Below are 17,823 nucleotides of genomic sequence, written 5' to 3' on the forward strand. Positions count from 1 at the left end.
AAGGCTAGGGGTGTCCCGGCTCCATGCCCAGGGTCCCACGCTCTGTCTCCAGATAGACCAGCCAACCCTGGGCATGCCGTCCCGAGAGCACTACTTCAATGAGGGCAGCGACCAGAAGGTGAGTCAGGGGCAGCCGACGCTGGACCTGCCCGCCTGGCGCTTTCCCGCCGGCCCCTTCCACTCTGGGCACCCTCCGCCCGTCACTCCAGGGCCCACCTGTGGCCCGGCTCCCTGTGTGTCGCTCAACACCAGCCCCTCAGCTAGCCACCTGCGTGGCTCAAGCCCGGCACTGAGGGCTGGACATGCAGACGTGGACCCGTGCCTTTGTCACCATCGTAGGGGTGTCCCTGAACCCCCAGGGGCAGGCTCGGGGATCCACTCAGCCCTGCAGCCCCGAGGGGCACACCTGCCATCCCCATCTCGCCAGGGCAGGACTGCGGTCCACACCGCCGGCTCACTGCACGTGGCCTGTAGAGGTCTGAGTGCAGGCCACCCGGGCCCTGAGGCTGCTCCCGGAGCCACCCTTCTCCTGCACCCGGGAGAAGAGAGATGGGGAACCGAACAGCAGCAAGGCGCGCGGGACAGGGCCGGGGGGTGTGGAGGGGGGAGTCAGGGGGGAAGGCCAGGGAGCAGACTGAAAGACAGGAGGTGACATGGCCCGCGGCCTGGAAGCAGTGTGGGGGGCCTCGTGGAGGAGGTGGGCTGTGAGCTAGGCCGGGAGGGTCCAGCCAAGAGAAAAGGCAAGCGTGGCCAAAAGAAGGAGCCGTGGAGTGGGCAGTGGGGCTGGGAGAACAGCCCAAGGAGCCCAGCTCAGAGCAGCAGGGACTGGGGCCCCTGGAAGGGCTCACGCCTGGCAGCCACGGATCAGACCCGGCAGCTGCTGGCCAAGACCAGCCTGGCGGCATCAGCCCAGCCTGATGCCAAGTACCTGGGAAGACGTGGCCTCTGTGGTCCCTGCCTGCAAATGAGGAACCCCCCCCCCCCACCCAGACAGGCCCCAAGAAGGTGGGTCCAGGAGGGACGCACAGCCTCAGGACCCAGCTCCTGACACCCGGCCTAGGCGAGCCTGGCTAGGGCAGCCCACCCGAACCCTGGCGCCCGACGGCTCTGGGTCTTTACTAGCACCTACTGTGTGCCCCGCGCTTTATATGCAGCCGTGCAGTCCGCTGGAATAGGTCTCCGGTCCCGTGCGAGCTGCTCGGGCACGGGGTCACACACAGAAGGGAGGCAGCAGGGAGCCCGGCACTAAGCGTCTGGCTGTGGGTCGGCGAGCAGCCCATCCAGCAGGTGTGGGGAGCAGGCGCCGTCCACCCACGGGGCTCACAGCCTCCCACCCGCCGGCTTGCCAGCAGCATGAGTCCCAGCGCCGAGGGCCCCTGGTCTGGGAGGCGTGGGCCGTCTGGAACCCCCAAGCCGTTGAGCATCCCGAGGGCTGCTTTGTGGCATATGCCCACCCCACCCCCACAGAGAGCTCCGTGGGGGCCAAGGTGCCCGAGGCTGCCAGACGGTGTCCTGCACCCTTTGGCTCAGGTACGGGAAGCCTACCTGCAGTTCATGACGTCGGTGGCCACGATGCTTCGGGCGGACATGAACCTCCCCCAGAACAGCGACCTGGTGCGGGAGGACATGGCCCAGGTGCTGGAGCTGGAGACGCAGCTGGCCAACGTGAGGCCGCGGACCGGGGGCGGACGGGGTTGGGGGGATCAGGCCAGCCGCCCCACCCCTGTGACCACCCGCCCCGCTGCAGGCCACGGCCCCACAGGAGGAGCGGCACGACGTCACCGCCCTGTACCACAGGATGGACCTGGAACAGCTCCAGAACGAGTTCGGTCTGAAGGTGAGCCCCAGCCATACCCGCCCCGCCGCTCTCCCCTAAGCCTCAAGTACGCCCACCCCAAGCAGGGCCCACGGGACCGGTCACCCAAACAGGGACACGTCCACACAAGGACGGCAGGTGTCAGCTGGCTGCCTGGGGACGCGGGGCCACCTGCCTGTGAGGTGCCGGCTGCGGCGTCCCAGGTCTTCCGAGCGGGAGAGCGGCCTGCGAGGGGCTGCTGACTTGGCCGCCCACATCGGGCAGGCCCCCCGCCCGGGGCTTCCTGTCCCCAGACCCGGCTCGGGGCCCCAGCACAGCTCTGCCCTGACAGAGGGCCCCACGGTCGGACCCTCGGACCCTCCCCTCCCGCTGGCCAGGCCCGGGAAGGGGGAGCTCAGCCCTGCGCCCCCCAAGGCCCCGCACTCACTCAGCCTGTCCTGAGCCGTCAGAGGGGCCTCCTCCTGTGGAAGGAGGGTCCGGACGTGGCTCTAGCCACCGCCAGCTGACTGCGGCGACCGAGGCCCAGGTCAGGGGAGACGGTGCAGCTGGGGACGGAGCCCGCCGGCAGAGGCAGGGCCTGAACGTCCTTCCTGTGACCAGAACACCTAAGTGTCTGGAGCCACAGAACAAGACGGGAGAACTCGGGGGGACCCTGCCCGGGGATCCCGCACCTGGCGCCCCAGAAGGCCCCGTCGTCCCCCACGCTTCCTTCCCGGCTCCCAGCGCTGGCCTGCCGTGACACCACCCCGCACTGCCCGCCAGCTCGCCCCCTCCCAGGCGGGCACTTTGAGGGGCCAGCCGTGCTCTGGCACTGACTCCATCCATAAACGAAGCAGGCAGCCCCCCACCCAGGGCTTGGGTGGGGGAAAAAGAGATGTGGCCTGCAGAGTGTGTCGGAGGGCAGGCAAGGCGGGCACAGAGGAACAGCGAGTGAGCGCCAAGGTCCTGAGGCCGGGGCTGCAGGGCGGCTGGGGCCGAGCCCAGGCCGGGGAGGGAGGGTGGGCCGTGTCGGGCCTCTGGGGCCATTTTGAAAGCACCGGCTTTGATGGGACAGGACTTGACTCATAGCAAAGAGAACCTGGCTGCTGAGGACACAGGGAAGGACTGAGGGCCAGAAGCAGGGAGACGGGTCAGGAGGCTGCAGCACAGCCTAGGTGGGACCAGGTGGCGGCCTGGGACAGCGGCAGCAGAAGGGCTGAGAGGCATGGCTCGTGGATTCATTTGGAAGGGAGAACAGCAGGACCTGCAAATGGACCAAACGTGGGAAGTGAGAGGAATGGGGGACGCAGATGGCCAGAAGGTGCCGCGGAGATGCCCCGGAGCAGGGGTGGCCACGTGCAGGAACGCAGGGCTCAGGGTGTCTGGACTCTAATGCGTTCACAGAGCTTAGAATTGCCACACGTGAGCCCATCCACACAGCCCCCTCCCTGCCCTCCTCCCCAAAGCAGCCACCACCCGGCCTCCACCACACGCGTGGGCCGGGCTGCTCTCGCCTACGTTCTGTAGGTGAGACGACTTCTCACCGTCGTCACACCTCTCGCTGGGGCAGCGGCGGCCTCTCAGTCACCCTGATCCCCGTGCGATCGATCCTAAGAACACTCAACAGCTGTGCTCCCGTTCTACTCTTGCTGGGCCTCTGGCTGTTCCAGTTCTGGACTTTTCTGAGCGATGTGGCTACGCTCATTCCCATGCACGTCTTTTGGCACACACGCGCGAGCATTTCTGTCAGGTGTCCATAGGGATGAAGTGGCCAGGTCTTAGCACACAGGTCATTCAAAAATCATCATACAGATGTACACTCCCCAACAGGAGTGTGTGAAACACCCCCTCCAGTGCTTGGCGGTGCTCGTTCCTTCCGTCTTAGCCCATCTAGGGATGTGTTGCAGATGCACGTGTTGCGGAATTTCATCTGGGTTGGATTTGACTTTCCCTGAGCACTACTTCACACTGATTGGCCAGCAGTGGCCCCCTTTTGTGAAGTGTCTGCTCAGGTCTCTTGCCCATCTGCACTACTCGGATATCTGCCTTCTTCTCACTGACTTTTAGTTCTCTGAATACATTGGATGTGACCCCTTGGTCAGTGTCTGTGTAGTAAATGTCCTTTCCAGTGGGCAGCCTACTGTTACACGTTCATACTGGTTCTTTTTTTTAAAAGAGGGCTTAAAATAGTCCAATTTATCCAAAGACGGATGGATCCTGTCTCTATGGCTAGCGTTCATTGTGTCCTGCTTAAGAAATTTTTGCCCGCCAAGGTTGTTTAGGTCGACAGTCTACCCTGAGTTGATTTTTATGTACAGTGAGAAGGAATTGTTTCATCTGCTCCTTGTGGCTGTCCAGATGACCTAGCACCATTTACTGAGAAGACTCCCCCATCAGCCATTGCGCTGTGTGCCAACTTGATTAAAGACCGAGTGCCTTTTTGCACGCTTGTGCCTAGTGCATGTCTGGGTCTGTGCGTTTGTACCTGTGTGTGTATTTCTGAACTCTCCTCTGTTCCAATGGTCTGTCTGTTCATGTGCCGGAACCTACCGCCTCCATGGCTATAGCTTTGTGGTAAGTTTTGATGTCTACCAACTTTGTTCTTCAAATCAATTATTCTTGATCTTTTGCATTTTCTTGCAAGACTCAAAGTCAGCTAGTCAATTACACACACACACAAAATGCTGCTGAGATTTTGACCAGGATTGCTTGAAATCTAAGCATCAATTTGGGGAAGAGCCACATCTTTCCAAGGTTGAGTCTTCTGATCCATGAAACTTCCATAGAGTTACTTCCATATATTTTATGTTTTCTTTCATTTCTCTCAATAAGTTTTATAGTTTTCTACTTCAAGGCCTTACATATCTTTCATTACATTGGTTCCTAGGTGCTTGGTTTTTTAATATTATTGTAAATGGTATCATTTTGCAATTTCTCTCATTGTTTGTTGCTAGTATACAGCAATACTTTGTATACAGCAATTTTACTCAAAGCATGTAGTAGTTCTAACAATTTATCCTTTAATATTTTATAGACACAGAATCATGTCCTTTGTAAAAAATAAGTTTTATGTCTTCCCTTTTCAATCCTTATTGATTTAATTTTTTTCTTGTCTTATTGAACTGGCTAGGACTTTCAGCATAAGGCTGAAGCCATGATATCTTGTTTCCCTCCTGATCTCAGAAAAAAAGCTTTGCAACATTTTGCAAGCTTTCATTTAATTTTGTTTGCTGTAGAATTTTGTGGGGTTTTGTTTGTTGCCACTGTTGCTGTTGTACAGATCCTTTTATTAGATTACAGAACTTCTATTTCGATTTGCTGAATCTTTTTCATGAGTAGTCAATTTTAATATGCCTTATCTGCATCTATTGAAATTACCATGTGATTTTCCTTCTGTATTGTTACCATAGTGAATTATATTGATTTTCAAATGTTACACCACACTTGTATTCCTTGAGTAAATCTAATTTGGCTGTGTTGCATTATCCATTTTATATAGGTACGGATGAATTCCGATTGCTAATATTTTGCTTAGAATTTTTGTATCAATTATCATAAATGAGACTGGCTTATTGTTTTCTTTTCTTTTAATGTCCTTATTTTGGTATTAAGGTTATTCTTGGTCTCATAAATCAAGTTGAAAGAGTTTTCTCTTTTTTCCTTCTCTGGAAAGTTTAAGATTAGTGGTATATCTTCCTTAAATGTCAGATAGTATTCACTGGAAAAGCCAGATGAGTCTGGAAATTTCTATGTGGAAATATTTTAAATTAAATAATCCAGTTTCTTACATACGAAACTATTTATATTTTCTATCTCCTTTCATTTTTTGCTGAGTTGTGTTTTTCCAGGAATTCTGCCATTACACTTGGATTTTCCAATATATTGCCATAATCTCTTTTCACTGTTTGTAGGCTCTGTAGTAATGTCACCCACCTTTTTCCTGATTCTGATTACCTGCACCTTCTCTCTTATTTTTTGAATATTCTTTAGAGGGGGCTGGGTTTCTTGGATGCCCAAGAACTGTGTCTACCACTCCATCTCTCCCTCTTTCTCCTCACTCCCTCCTTCTCCAGGGATTTAACTGGACTCTCTTCATACAATCTGTGCTATCCTCTGTCAAAATCGAGCTGCTGCCAGATGAGGAAGTGGTGGTCTATGGCATCCCCTACCTCCAGAATCTTGAAGACATCATCGATGTCTACTCATCCAGGTGAGGCTCAAGGAAGGTCCCAAGAGGTGTCAGCATCTTTCCCCTGCTCTCTCCTCATCCCCAACAGCTCCTCCTCTCAGGAGAGAACCCCATAAAGCATTACTCTGAGGTGCGAGGGACATGATGGGGTCAAATGTTTGTGGGCAGTGGAACCTTACATTAGAGATGCGAACCCCTCCTTGAGTCATCCAGGGGCAGGCAGGATGTATCTGTGGGTCGTCTTGGAGATTTTTTCCACCACCCTGAAGTCTCTGTTTGGTGTGGAGCCTGCTGTCCAAGGGCCCATAAACCACACCCTCTCCCTGGGCAAACAGCGCACACCTGTTCTATCCGCTGCCCTCTGCCTCCTGCCCCAGGACCATGCAGAACTACCTGGTCTGGCGCCTGGTCCTGGACCGCATCAGCAGCCTGAGCCAGAGATTCAAGGATGCACGCGCAAACTACCGCAAGGTGAGCGATGCCCTGCCCCTGCACCGAGCCTGGCCTGTTTCCTTGTTAACACTGACCACCTGCTGTGGGCCAAGCACCAAGGTCCACCCTGGGATCAGAGCTGCGATCCAGGCTCATGAGACACGCCCTCTTGGGGCAGCCTAACAATAAGCCATCGACAAAGCACAATCTGCTCTTTCAAGACCAGCAAGTAGGATGTGAGGGGAGGGGGTGAGGGCAGGGAGAGCCTCTCTGAGAAAGCGACCATGGAGACCTCAAGGCACGAACGACCCAGGCCAGATTCCCAGGAGCAGAAACAGCTAGTGCAGAGGTCCTGGGGCAGGGACCCCGGGGTCACATGGGGGAAGGAGGGAGATGAGGTCGGGGAGGAGGGGGAGGCAACCATGGGCCAGAGCAGCATGCGGATTCCACGTGCACTGAGAGCCACTGGGGTGTTAAGAGCGGGAACCACAGTCCGATGTCCCGCCTGGTGTGGTCATTCTGGCCGCTGCTGGGGCACAGGCCGAGTGGACGCAGGGGTCCGGCCCCGATCGGGGAGATGGGGGCAGAAGCCGTTGTGGCAATCAGGCCTCCTGCTTTGCCGTCTTGGGCTGAGGACGCCACGAGCCAAGCGTGGAGAAGGGAGCTGAATCCCAGAGCTCAGAGGACAGAGAATGAGTCACACTGACTTGCTAAGAGGCAGGAAACCCCACAGCCCCGGAGCGTGTGGCCAGATGCTGGGCAGAGCTCCGAGGGGGCCACGATTGGGGGCCAGAAATCTGACGGGGGGCACATTTCCATCTTGTGCCCTGTGTCCCCAGGGACAGATGGGCAGACATTCTCATCGTCATTTTGGAGACGGGAAAACCAGGGCCCAGACAGCTGGCGGCTCACGGCTGAGCTAGACAAGGCCCCCAAGGTCAACGCCAGCCTGTGCTTTGGGGTAGGGCTGGAGTCCTTGAGAGCAGAGTCGGCCAGACAGCCAGGCCAGGGTGGCAGGGACAGGGGCCAAGGAGGAACTCGGGGCCGGGCAGGGCACCCGCACCCCGGGGTCGGCCTGGGCCGGGAGCCCAGCCTTCCAAACTGCACACCCGGTCCTCCCACACCAGGGGCGGTGTTCAAAGGGGGTGTCTGAGTTCACCAATGTCCCCCACTGGCCCCTGGGCACACTGGGGCCGAGGCCAGGGAAGCAGACGTTGGTAAACGTGGTGAAATGAAACGTGCCAGGCGCTGTACGGCACGTCGGCACAGGAGGTGCGCTGGCGGGAGTGCGTCAGCTACGTCAACAGTAACATGGAGAGCGCCGTGGGCTCACTCTACGTCAAGGAGGCCTTCCCCAGGGACAGCAAGAACATGGTGCGTGCCCGGAGACCCCGCCCTGGGCCAGGGGACACCAGCCCGTGGCACCTCTCGCCCCAGCAGCGCCTGTGTGCTCAGCGGTACCGGGGAGCACGTGTTTGCCCGGCGCCCCATCACACAGCGGGATGCGGGGAAGCCTTGCCCGCCCCAGGCCTCTGGCCCCCAACAGCTATTGGCCCCGACCCCCAGCCCTGAGGGCCTGCCTGGGAAGGGGGCAAGTTGTACGAGGTGTGGGTCCAGGGCCTGGCAGGCCCTAGGCCCACCCAGGACAGAGTGCTGCCGTGGGGACCCTGTCCCAGGGGGTCAGATTCCGCCCCCAACCCCCCACCACGTTCGGAGCGGCCCCCTGCAGAGACCCCAATGCCGATCAGCTGGGCACCAGGGTCACGCGCCTCCGCCAGGTCAGAGAGCTCATCGACCAGCTGCGGGCAGTGTTCATGGAGACCCTGGACGAGCTGAGCTGGATGGACAAGTCATCCAAGAAGGCGGCCCAGGAGAAGGTGGGCAGGAGGCTGGGAGAGGGTGGCCCCGGTGCGAGGGGTACAGGGTAATCGTCGCCACCCCTTCTTCAGAGATGAGGGCAGTGAGCCTGGGGGTGGGGGGCTCAGGAAGGGGCTGCGGGCAGAGGCGAGACCCCCCAGCAATGCGCGGGGGCGGCCACGGCCCCAGGGGGCAGGACCCCCTCTGGGCTGGTGTGACAGCAGCCAAGCAGCTCTGCCCGGCCCGACCCCAGACCCCTGGCTGGCGGCCGGGTGCGAAGGTCGGTCTCTGGTCGAGCCCTTCCACGCTCTGTCCCCATTAGCCTCCCCACAGCCTGCAAGGAGGGCGAGTCCCTTAGCCCCTTACCCACACGGCGGGGGCAAAGCCAGGATGCCCACAGTGGGGTGGGCAGGGACCGGCCCCCATCTCCTCCCTAGGCCATGAGCATCCAGGAGCAGGTTGGGTATCCCGACTACATCCTGGAGGAGGGGAACAAACACCTGGACGAGGAGTATTCCAATGTGCGTGCCACCCACACAGCCCCACCGTCCCCTGGCCCCAACCCAACCCGCCCCTGAGCCAGCTCCCGAGGACCTTGGGCCCTCAGCTACCGGGGGTGGATTCCGTCCGTAACTCAGCCCCCTGGCCGCATGCTGGGGCTCTGGCATCACCTCCCATTACAGGTGGGGAAACCATGGCTGGGAGGGACTTGGATCTTGCCCGGTAAGTGCACAGAGCCAGGCTTGGCCCCTAGTCCACTGCAGGCAGAGCCTGTGGGCCACATTTGGGACTGCCTGGCGAGTCCTGAGGCCAGTCCCCAGCCGCCCTGGACCTCCCTTACCCCCGGGCCCCTCGAGGACCCCGCACGCATGCCCACCCATCTCCTGTAGCTGAACTTCTCGGAGCACCTGTACTTTGAGAACGGACTGCAGAATCTCAAGGCTGGCGCCCAGCGGAGCCTCAGGAAGCTTCGGGAGAAGGTGGACCGAAACCTGTGAGTGGGGAGGGCACGGGGAAGGGGGGCACATGGGCCAGCGGGGGAGGGCGGTGGGTCTGACTCAGAGCCCCCCCGCACCCGCCCTCTGCTTCTGGGGTCCCAGGGAGAAGCCAGGGCTTTGGACTGGCCTAGACCCTGCCCTGGCCGTTGGCCGTGCTGGCCTCGTGGCATGACCGCTGTGCATGGGTCAGGGTGGGCTCTGGCCAGCTGAGTAGGGGGACCTGGAGGGCAGGCCCAGGAGACCTGGGCTCTGAATGACCCACTTGTCTATCACAGCTGGATCACCGGGGCCGCTGCGGTGAATGCGTTCTACTCCCCAAACCGAAACCAGATTGGTATGTTCACCCCACGCCCCATAAGCCCTGCCGTCTTGCCTTCAGAGCCTACGTTTTCTGCTCTGTAAAATGCGGCAGGGGATCATAACCTTCACCTCCCGGCCGTGAGGTTAAATGCCAGGACGCCGAGGTGCACCCACCCCGAGCCTGGCGCACAGGTGTGCTCGCCCACAGCTCACTCCGCCCCCCGCCGCCTCCTCGCACAGTGTTTCCTGCCGGGATCCTCCAGCCTCCTTTCTTCAGCAAGGAGCAGCCCCAGGCCTTGAACTTTGGGGGCATCGGGATGGTGATCGGGCACGAGATCACCCACGGCTTTGATGACAACGGTACGGGGCTGCCTGGAGGGCAGAGCCGCACCTCCAGTCACAAACACACCCCTCCCACCGCTGCGCGGGGGCCCCCCGCCTGGTTCCTGCCTGGTTCCAGGGGCCTCCAGCTGCCACCCAGCGAGGTTGCCTTTCCCATTGGGCTAGACCAGCGAAACCTTCTGAGGGCAGCCCCATGTCCCCAGGGTCCAGCGCTCCCCTCCCCTGGGGTTTAGAGAGTGTGGACACCACAGCAAGGCTCCTTAGTCCACAGTGCCTCTGGGGTCCTGTGACCCAAGACCCCGGGCCCTGACCTTGGGGATGGCATGGACACCACTGAAGCCTTCCATCCCCCAGGGCCTGAGCAGCCCCGTGACAGGGGGCCCATTCTCTGCTCACGTGAGCTCTAGACACTGGGGTTCCCGGGAGGACGTGGGGGAGAGGCTGGCGCTGCACAGGCCGGGCCTCGTGGGCAGCCCCCCGCCCCCATCCAGGCCGGAACTTCGACAAGAACGGGAACATGATGGACTGGTGGAGTAACTTCTCGGCCCAGCACTTCCGCAAGCAGTCGGAGTGCATGGTCTACCAGTATGGTAACTACTCCTGGGACCTGGCCGACGACCAGAACGTGAGCGGCCACCACCCGGACACACCGCAGCCCTGGCCTGGGGGAGGGCGGAGCTGGGGAGCCCGGGCACCCCCGCCATCCTGTCTCCCGCCTGCAGGTGAATGGCTTCAGTACCCTCGGGGAAAACATCGCAGACAATGGAGGGGTGCGGCAGGCCTACAAGGTGCGTCCAAGCAGGGCCCCCGAGGAGGTGGGGCGGGGAGCGACCAGGTCCAGGCAGGGACGGCCCCTCAGCGCGGCAGGGACTGACCCCTTCCCAAGCCCAGGCAGATCCCGGGACCCTTCATCTGACAGGGAGGCAGCAGAGCCCTGGGGGAGCCTGCCGGCCACAGGCGGGCAGGCCCACACTTTACCCCAAGCTTAACTGAGGCCTCCACGCTCTGGGGAGACCACTGCCCACTGCCAAGTAAGGCAGTGACAGTCACTGAACGCCCGCCAGCCTCAGCGACAGCCCTGCACCAGCAGCCTCGGGCACTGGCCGTCAGGCGCTCATTCATGTGGCGGGCTGCCCAGGCAGTGGGCTCCTACCGATGGTCCCTGGGGTTCTCAGAGGCCCCACGCTGCAGGGGCAGGACCCCCACCGGAGGAGGGCCGGAAGCCAGACCTCCCTTCCGCCCCAATGCAAGGACCCTGGAGTCCTGGCCAGCCCGGTGCTGCCCCCAGGAGGGCAGGCCCTGGCCCAGCACCCGCTTGGTGCCTGCAGGCTTACCTGAAGTGGGTGGCGGAAGGCGGCAAGGACCAGCCGCTGCCAGGACTGCAGCTGACCGACAAGCAGCTGTTCTTCATCAGCTATGCACAGGTGGGGGTCGGTCCCCTGCCCCACTGGCTGGAAACCGGCTCCCCCACTTGCACCCTTGGCGGGCCCCCACTGACGCATGCCTCCAGGGACACCCTGGCGGGCAAGCCAGGCAGAACCAGAACTAGTGGGCCAGGAAGGCTTCCTGGAGGGAAAGGATGGTGGCGGCGTTGGAGCCGGGGAAGATTCAGACGTAGCTGTGGAGGGAGAGGGGTGACCCGCTGGCTTCCCTCCCCCCACCCAAGAAGGAGCAGCGGGGGTCCTGACGGGACTCCTTTGTGCCCAGAGAGGAACCAGGCCGCACTCCCTCCGTGCCACAGCCCTAGGGGCGCCTGCCTCCCCAGGCCCACGGTGCCCCCGTAGCATCCCCTCTGGTCCTCCTTGCCCCTGCACCCCATCCCCCTGCCCCTCCTCCAAGTCCCGCAGACATGCCCCTCATGCACCCACAGGTGTGGTGCGGGTCCTACCGGCCCGAGTTCGCCATCCAGTCCATCAAGACCGACGTCCACAGCCCCCTGAAGTACAGGCAAGTGGCCCCCGTGCCCCTGAGCCCCGCGCCCGGGCCGGCGCTGTCTCAGGCTCCTCCGTCCACCCGCAGGGTGCTGGGCTCGCTGCAGAACCTGGCCGCCTTCGCAGACGCGTTCCACTGCGCGCGGGGCTCCCCTATGCACCCGAAGGTGCGATGCCATGTCTGGTAGCCAAGGCCAAGCCGAGCTGCGCGGCCCACGCCCACCCGCCGACCCGAGATGCCCCGTCCGCGCGGAGACGGTGCTGCCAGCGAGGACCCGGCGTGCGCCCCGCTCCTGGCGGCCGACCCACCCGCAGCCAACCCACCCATGCCGCGCCCGGCCTCCGCGCCCGGCCTGGAGTGCGACCCGGCCCTGAGCCCCCTCCGCGCCCGCCCGCGAGGATCCACACCACCCACCGCAGCCCTGTAGACACGGTTATCAGTCTTCTGCCCGCTCGCCAGAGCGCGTCCTCCTCAGACGTCCACGAGCTTCAGACTTGAGCTAAGTAAAGGCTTTAAAGCAGTCGGCTGCCTTGTCTGTGTAGCAGGGCCCAGGGCCGGCCGTCGGGGTGACATACCTGAGAAAGTGCCCCACTCTCCCGCTGCACCTGCCGCTGACTGCTGGTGGCCAAGTGAGGAAATGGCAGGGCGCTCCTGACAATTTCCCCAGGGTCTCTCTGCTGGGGGCACAGCAATGACCACGATGCCCCCAAATGCCCGCCCTCGGGGATCACAGTTCAGGTAGGGAGAGGGGATCCTGACCCAGGAAGGAGCTGAGTTCCAGGAGAGGGGCGGGGGTATCTGAGCTGCAGCCCAGAATCTGGATTTGGGGTTTTGTGTAACTGGAAGCCAGTGAGCGGTTAAACCTTGTCACCTGCCCTGAGTTTTTAAATGACCACAGAGAGGCTCTGCTGGGGGCTGGGGACGCTGGGACGCCAGCTAGAAGGCCACTGTGGTTGTCCAGGCCTGGACCAGGGGCATGGAGGGTGCTGAGAAAGTCATCTGAACTCAGACAAGAGAGCTCCTGACGGGGCAGGACAGGAGTTCTGCTCTAGACCTGTTAGGTTTGAGGTGCTTGTCACCTCCCCGCCTCGTGACAGGGGCATCGGGGGAACCGGACATCCCCCCCCAGGCTACCCCCCACCCCCAGCGGGGCGCACATGACAAGTCTCACGTGAGTAAAGGGCCTGCTGGCAGAGCAGCCCTTTCCCTAAAAGTCCCCGACTGTCCCCCAGACTCCAGCTGGTGGAATGGAAACCATCTCCTCCCTGGAAACCCAGTCAGCTCCCACCCCTCCGGGCCGGGCTCCCGCCTGGAGCTTGGGGAGTTTCCTCACTATCAGACGGAGCCCATCCCACCCTCGTCTCCCACACCCTGGACCTGTTCTCAGACCCCTGACCCACATGTGCCAAAGGCCTGAGGTCTCCAGGGAGGCTGCAGGGGCGCGTCCACCAACAACAACCCACCAGGGAAAGCGACTCTGCTAGCAGGGAAGGTGCCGCCTCGGGAGGCATGACCGCCCCGCTGGCCTGCATGAAGCCAAGAGCGATGAAGGCCGGGGTGGCCAGGGCTGCCAAGGACGCAAGATTCAGAGGCAATGGAGAAACACTGTCCAGAAAGTGCAGTTTAATGCTCATCGCTGCCTGCAGACCAGGCAGAGTTGAGCCCCAGCCCAGAGATTCTGGAATTTGTTCACATCCAGCTCCCAGTGTGCCCAGGGCAGGAGACGCCGCTCACATCCTTGGAGGCCCGGGGCCTTCACCTTGAGCACGCCTCATCACACTGCGGAGCCAGCAGAGGCCCCGTCAGCCTGGCCACACTCCCCGGGGCCAAGAGCAGCGGATCCCACCCTCCGGGTCTGTGGCCCAAGCAGAAGGAGGAGTGTGCTGGACAGTCCCCTCCATTCGGGGCACAGGAGGTAGACCACCAGCACCATGCTAAACTAACGTGGGCAACGGTCACCTGGGACAAACCCCAGCCCTCCCAGGCTGAGAGGACGGGCCCCTCCTCTGCCTTGCAGCCCCTGACCAGCCCCCTGTCCCCTGGAGAGGGCCCTGCTGTGCCTGCCCATCTGGCCACCCTGCCCCTGGCCCGTCACCGCAAAGTGGGGTGGCAGTGACATCCTGGGGCTGCTGTGAGCCCAGAACCACCTAAAGCCAACAAGGTCTGGCTCAGCACCTGGCCACAGCAAGTGCTCAACCCAGGGGTTGGTGGTGCAGGTGGCGGGGGGGGGGCAGCATTCTTGGCGCAGCGCCCGCCCCAGACCTGGGCTCACCTTGGGCGGCTCACTGGTACAGACCTCCGCAGAGATGCCCAGGGCCTGCAAGATGCTCTCCTGGGGGGCGTAGTCACCTGGAGACTTCTGGACGAAGTGTAGCAGCACTTTGTCTCCACCTGCAGCCGGCGGGCGGGGGGGGGGGGGGCGTCGTCAGGGTGCCCCTGTGTGGCCACTATCCCACCTGGTTACTGAGATGAGTGAGCTGTTCTGGCCACACCCCGCCCAGTTAGGATGACACTCAGAGCTGGGCCACTCCACTAAGGGGGTAACTGTGCTGAGATCAGTAAGCCGGAGGGAGGGAGGGTGAGGGCAGGGTCAAGTTCATCAAGACCTTCCCACCTGAGTACGTGGCCCTGCACCCCCGACCCCGTGACCCTGCGGTGGCCCCTGATGCCCCGCCCCTGGCCCACCTCTGGCGACCACCAGCAGCCCTCCGCTCTGCAGCAGGTCCCCGGAGAGATTGCCCTGGATGCCGACAGCCTTGGCCTGGGGGGAGGGGAGCAGGCCCAGGTCAGTCCCAGACAGAAGGCCCTGCACCTGAGTCCCACACGACCTTGGCCGTCACAAACCTTGGCGGCTACATCACGAACAGGCTTCCCCAGGGAGGCCGGCAGGACGCTCAAGTTGTTGTACCTGCCGAGACACGGCTGGCTTGTCCAGGCTCTGCCTCTTCACCAAAGACAGCCCAGCGCCTGCCCCCAGTCTCTGCACAGACCAGTTCCCACAAGCAGGCCCCGCCCCATCTCACCAGGGGCTCAGGAGGCACGGGGCAGCCAGCCTGTGGGCTGGCAGGCCTGGGGCCCCACAGAGGGTGTGGGGAGTGTGGACTGGGTGAGCCCGGGGGTGCCGGCTCAGCTGGCACTGCCAATCAGAGGAGGCAGCCAGCCGGTGACAGATGCACCCGAGGTGGCTAGGGTGGCCCCTGACTGGGGCACTAGGCCCAGGTGCCCTCTGCAGCCAGTTGTGGGGAGGCCCTGGGTGAGAAGCCTAACCTACAGCCCATAATAGACACTCGGCACCCAAAAGAGAGCCCAGCAGGGCTGGCTGGAGCAGTGGATGGCCCCAGAGCCGGCTTGGCCAGGGAGAGAGGGAGGGGAGAAGAGGAAGAAGGGAGCGGTGAAGCCCCGAGCCCCCAGCTCACCGCTTGAAGCCCAGCTCCTTGTAAAACTGCTTGCTCTCATCCAAGTAGAGCTCTGAAAAGTAGAGGCCACAGGTGGGTGTCCCAGGCCCACCTGCCCCCCTGGCCCACCCTCCTGCATCCGGCCTTCTGTCCACCCTTGGTACCCAGCTCGCCCACCAAGGACCAGGAGGGGCAGAGCAGGGCTGACTGTCCCCATTGTTAGAGGAGAGGCAGAGGCCCAGAGGTACAGGTGGAAAGGGAGAAGCAGGACTTGTCTGGACTCTGCCACTGGGCCCAGGGCTCTGTGAGGGGAGGGGTCCAGCGGGGTGGGGTCGGGAGGCAGCGGAGCCTGAGCTCTGATCCCAGATACTCCTTGGGGAAAGCATCTGGAGAAGCTCAGGATCTGGCTCCTGGGGAGGCGAGGAGCTGGCAACTGACCCAGTAAAGACCTTTGCCCTGGATTGCAGGCCAGAGTCACCACTGAGCCTTCCACAGTGGGAAGAACATCATGTCTGGGGCAGGCGGGTAGAGGCCACAGCCGGAGAAGGCAGGGGAGGGGAGGGGAGGGGAGGGAAAGGGGGAGGAGAGGGGAGGGAAAGGGGGAGGGGAGGGAAAGGGGGAGGGGAGGGAAAGGGGAGGGGAGGGGAGGGAAAGGGGGAGGGGAGGGAAAGGGGGAGGGGAGGGGAGGGAAAGGGGGAGGGGAGGGGAGGGAAAGGGGGAGGGGAGGGGAGGGGAGGAAGGGGAGGGAGGGAGGGGAGGGGAGGGGAGGGGAGGGGAGGGGAGGGAGGGAGGGGAGGAAGGGAGGGAGGGGAGGGAGGGGAGGGGAGGGGAGGGAGGGGAGGGGAGGGGAGGGGACACAGTAGCCTATCAAGGTTGCTCCTGGAGAGAGAAGGGCCTAGGCTGTGCAAGAAGGAGGCAGTGAATGCCCTGAGTTTGAGGAGGGGTCTGAGGGCGGGCTGGGCATTTGAGGGGGGGCCGCAGGGGGAGGAGGGTGGGGAGTGCAGGCACCTCCTGCGAAGTAGCCACCGTCCAGGAACTCCTGCAGGCCCAGGGCCTCGGGCCCCACGCCCACCAGGCGCACGCTGTGCTGGTCCAGGAGCCCCTTCAGGCTGCTGAGGTCCCGGGCGATCCAGCGACACACCATGCAGCCAAAGCGCCGCAGGCCGGCCACCACGCACGCCTGCTCCTGCCACAGGCTCCGCAGCTCCACGGCCTGCGCCGGGGCGGGTGAGAGGCGCCGTCGGACCACCGCCCGTGCGCACGTCCTCACCCCCGGCCCCGCTCCCGCGCCCCGTGCCCCCGGCCAACGCCGCGCACGCCCAGCCTGCGCGCCCAGCCTGCGCGCCCAGCCTGCGCCCCAGCTCCGCCCTGTGCCCCAGCGCCAGCCTCGGATGCCGCTGCCAGGTGCCGGGGCGCACCCACCACCCTGAGCCCGTCCAGCCTCACCTCCCCGGTCACCGCGTGCTTCAGGACACACGCGCCCACGCGGGCAAGGTCCACCGTGCTCATGGCGACTGCCACCCCGGACACCAGCAGCAAGCCCGCTCTCCAGCAGTCCGCTCAGCCTTCAGTGCGACGCGCGGCCCGGCTCCGCCTCGGACACGCCCCACCGCCCCGGCCCGCCCCCTCCGCCCCGGCCCCGGCCCCGGCCCCGGTCCCGCCTACCGCAGCTGCCCGTAAGCAGAATAGGCTCCCGGGCACTCGTTTTGTATATGCATGAGCCCGTCAGCCAATGGCGCCGCTGATAGTGGGCGGAGCTTGGAGGTGCGCCTGCGCAGAGTGCAGCGCCCGGCTGGGGGCGGGGTCAGTCGTGGAGTGCGGGGTGGTAAGCGACGGAGCGGTGGGGGTCCCATCTGGTGGAGGAGTCCGAGGGCTTAGCTTTTCCCGTGGTCTTGTTTCATCTTGAAAATCCATGAGAATGCAGCGTTTTCTCAGTTACACGTTCGTGTTGGCTTTAATCATAAAATACTGTCAATTTCATGCCAGCTAATACCTGCCTTTAACCCCCAAACTTTGGGTGAAAGGGACCCGAAAGGGATAACAGCAGTGTACTAGGTGCCTTGGCGATTTGTCTTGTTTTTTCCTCGCGACAGCCCTCTGACACCTTTCAGTATCACCCAATCTTACCGATGAGGGCCCTTGGCACAGAGGCTGAGGGGTGGAGCAAGGCGACTCGGACCGCGGGGTCCCACCTGGCCATGGCCCGCCCCGCTCCGAGGGACTGCGGTTCCTGGCACTCGGCCTCACTCCCCAGGGCCCACAGACGGCTCCAGGCCCTGGACAAGGCTGGAGAATGAAGGGGCAGCAATCAGCCTGCCCTGGGTTTGGGGAGGGGGGAGTGCCCCTCTTGATACCACACGGTATTCCACAGGGCCTCCCAAGAGAGAGGGGGAAAACTGAGACCCAAGGGGGTGCTGCTGCCTCCTTAGCCTGCCCTTGGGCCTGGGAGGATGACGGGTCTGGGAGTGGCTGAAGGTCCAGGCTCCAAAACCAAGTTACTATGCCAAAAAGAGAAGGACTTCAGTTTCTGGGTATTGAAGGCAGAAAGGGCAGGCCATGCAGAAACTAGTAGCAGCAGGGGGC

General features: G+C 62.3%; 2 protein-coding genes across 3 annotated transcripts in view; one reads left to right on the top strand and one right to left on the bottom strand.

Moving 5' to 3' along the window:
- Positions 1-12,032, top strand: part of MMEL1 (membrane metalloendopeptidase like 1) — a gene marked incomplete at both ends in the record, with an annotated part of 31,872 nt that extends 19,840 nt beyond the window's left edge. The window contains 15 exons of the mRNA XM_082677564.1: positions 53-118; positions 1,531-1,665; positions 1,748-1,837; positions 5,869-6,005; positions 6,362-6,455; positions 7,662-7,790; positions 8,195-8,293; positions 8,711-8,794; positions 9,164-9,267; positions 9,547-9,605; positions 9,812-9,931; positions 10,405-10,538; positions 10,636-10,701; positions 11,242-11,337; positions 11,784-12,032. Of these exons, the coding sequence (XP_082533690.1) occupies positions 53-118; positions 1,531-1,665; positions 1,748-1,837; positions 5,869-6,005; positions 6,362-6,455; positions 7,662-7,790; positions 8,195-8,293; positions 8,711-8,794; positions 9,164-9,267; positions 9,547-9,605; positions 9,812-9,931; positions 10,405-10,538; positions 10,636-10,701; positions 11,242-11,337; positions 11,784-12,032 (1,662 nt within the window). The remainder of the gene's footprint in view (positions 1-52; positions 119-1,530; positions 1,666-1,747; positions 1,838-5,868; positions 6,006-6,361; positions 6,456-7,661; positions 7,791-8,194; positions 8,294-8,710; positions 8,795-9,163; positions 9,268-9,546; positions 9,606-9,811; positions 9,932-10,404; positions 10,539-10,635; positions 10,702-11,241; positions 11,338-11,783) is intronic.
- A 1,475-nt stretch (positions 12,033-13,507) lies between these two features.
- PRXL2B (peroxiredoxin like 2B) lies at positions 13,508-16,818 on the bottom strand. Of its 2 annotated transcripts, XM_082679329.1 has the most exons (7): positions 16,687-16,818; positions 16,249-16,453; positions 15,262-15,313; positions 14,690-14,753; positions 14,531-14,606; positions 14,118-14,236; positions 13,508-13,624 (listed from the first exon to the last, which is right to left on the bottom strand). In XM_082679329.1, the coding sequence occupies exons 1-7, from the start codon at positions 16,747-16,749 to the stop codon at positions 13,601-13,603; spliced, it is 603 nt and encodes a 200-aa protein (XP_082535455.1). In that variant the 5' UTR covers positions 16,750-16,818; the 3' UTR covers positions 13,508-13,600. The 2 variants fall into 2 exon arrangements, with proteins under 2 accessions (XP_082535455.1, XP_082535456.1); XM_082679330.1 differs by lacking the exon at positions 14,690-14,753.
- Between the last annotated feature and the right edge of the window lie 1,005 nt (positions 16,819-17,823).

This window comes from Grampus griseus (assembly GCF_964374135.1).
Source record: "Grampus griseus genome assembly, chromosome: 1".
NCBI classification, from domain to species: domain Eukaryota; kingdom Metazoa; phylum Chordata; class Mammalia; order Artiodactyla; family Delphinidae; genus Grampus; species Grampus griseus.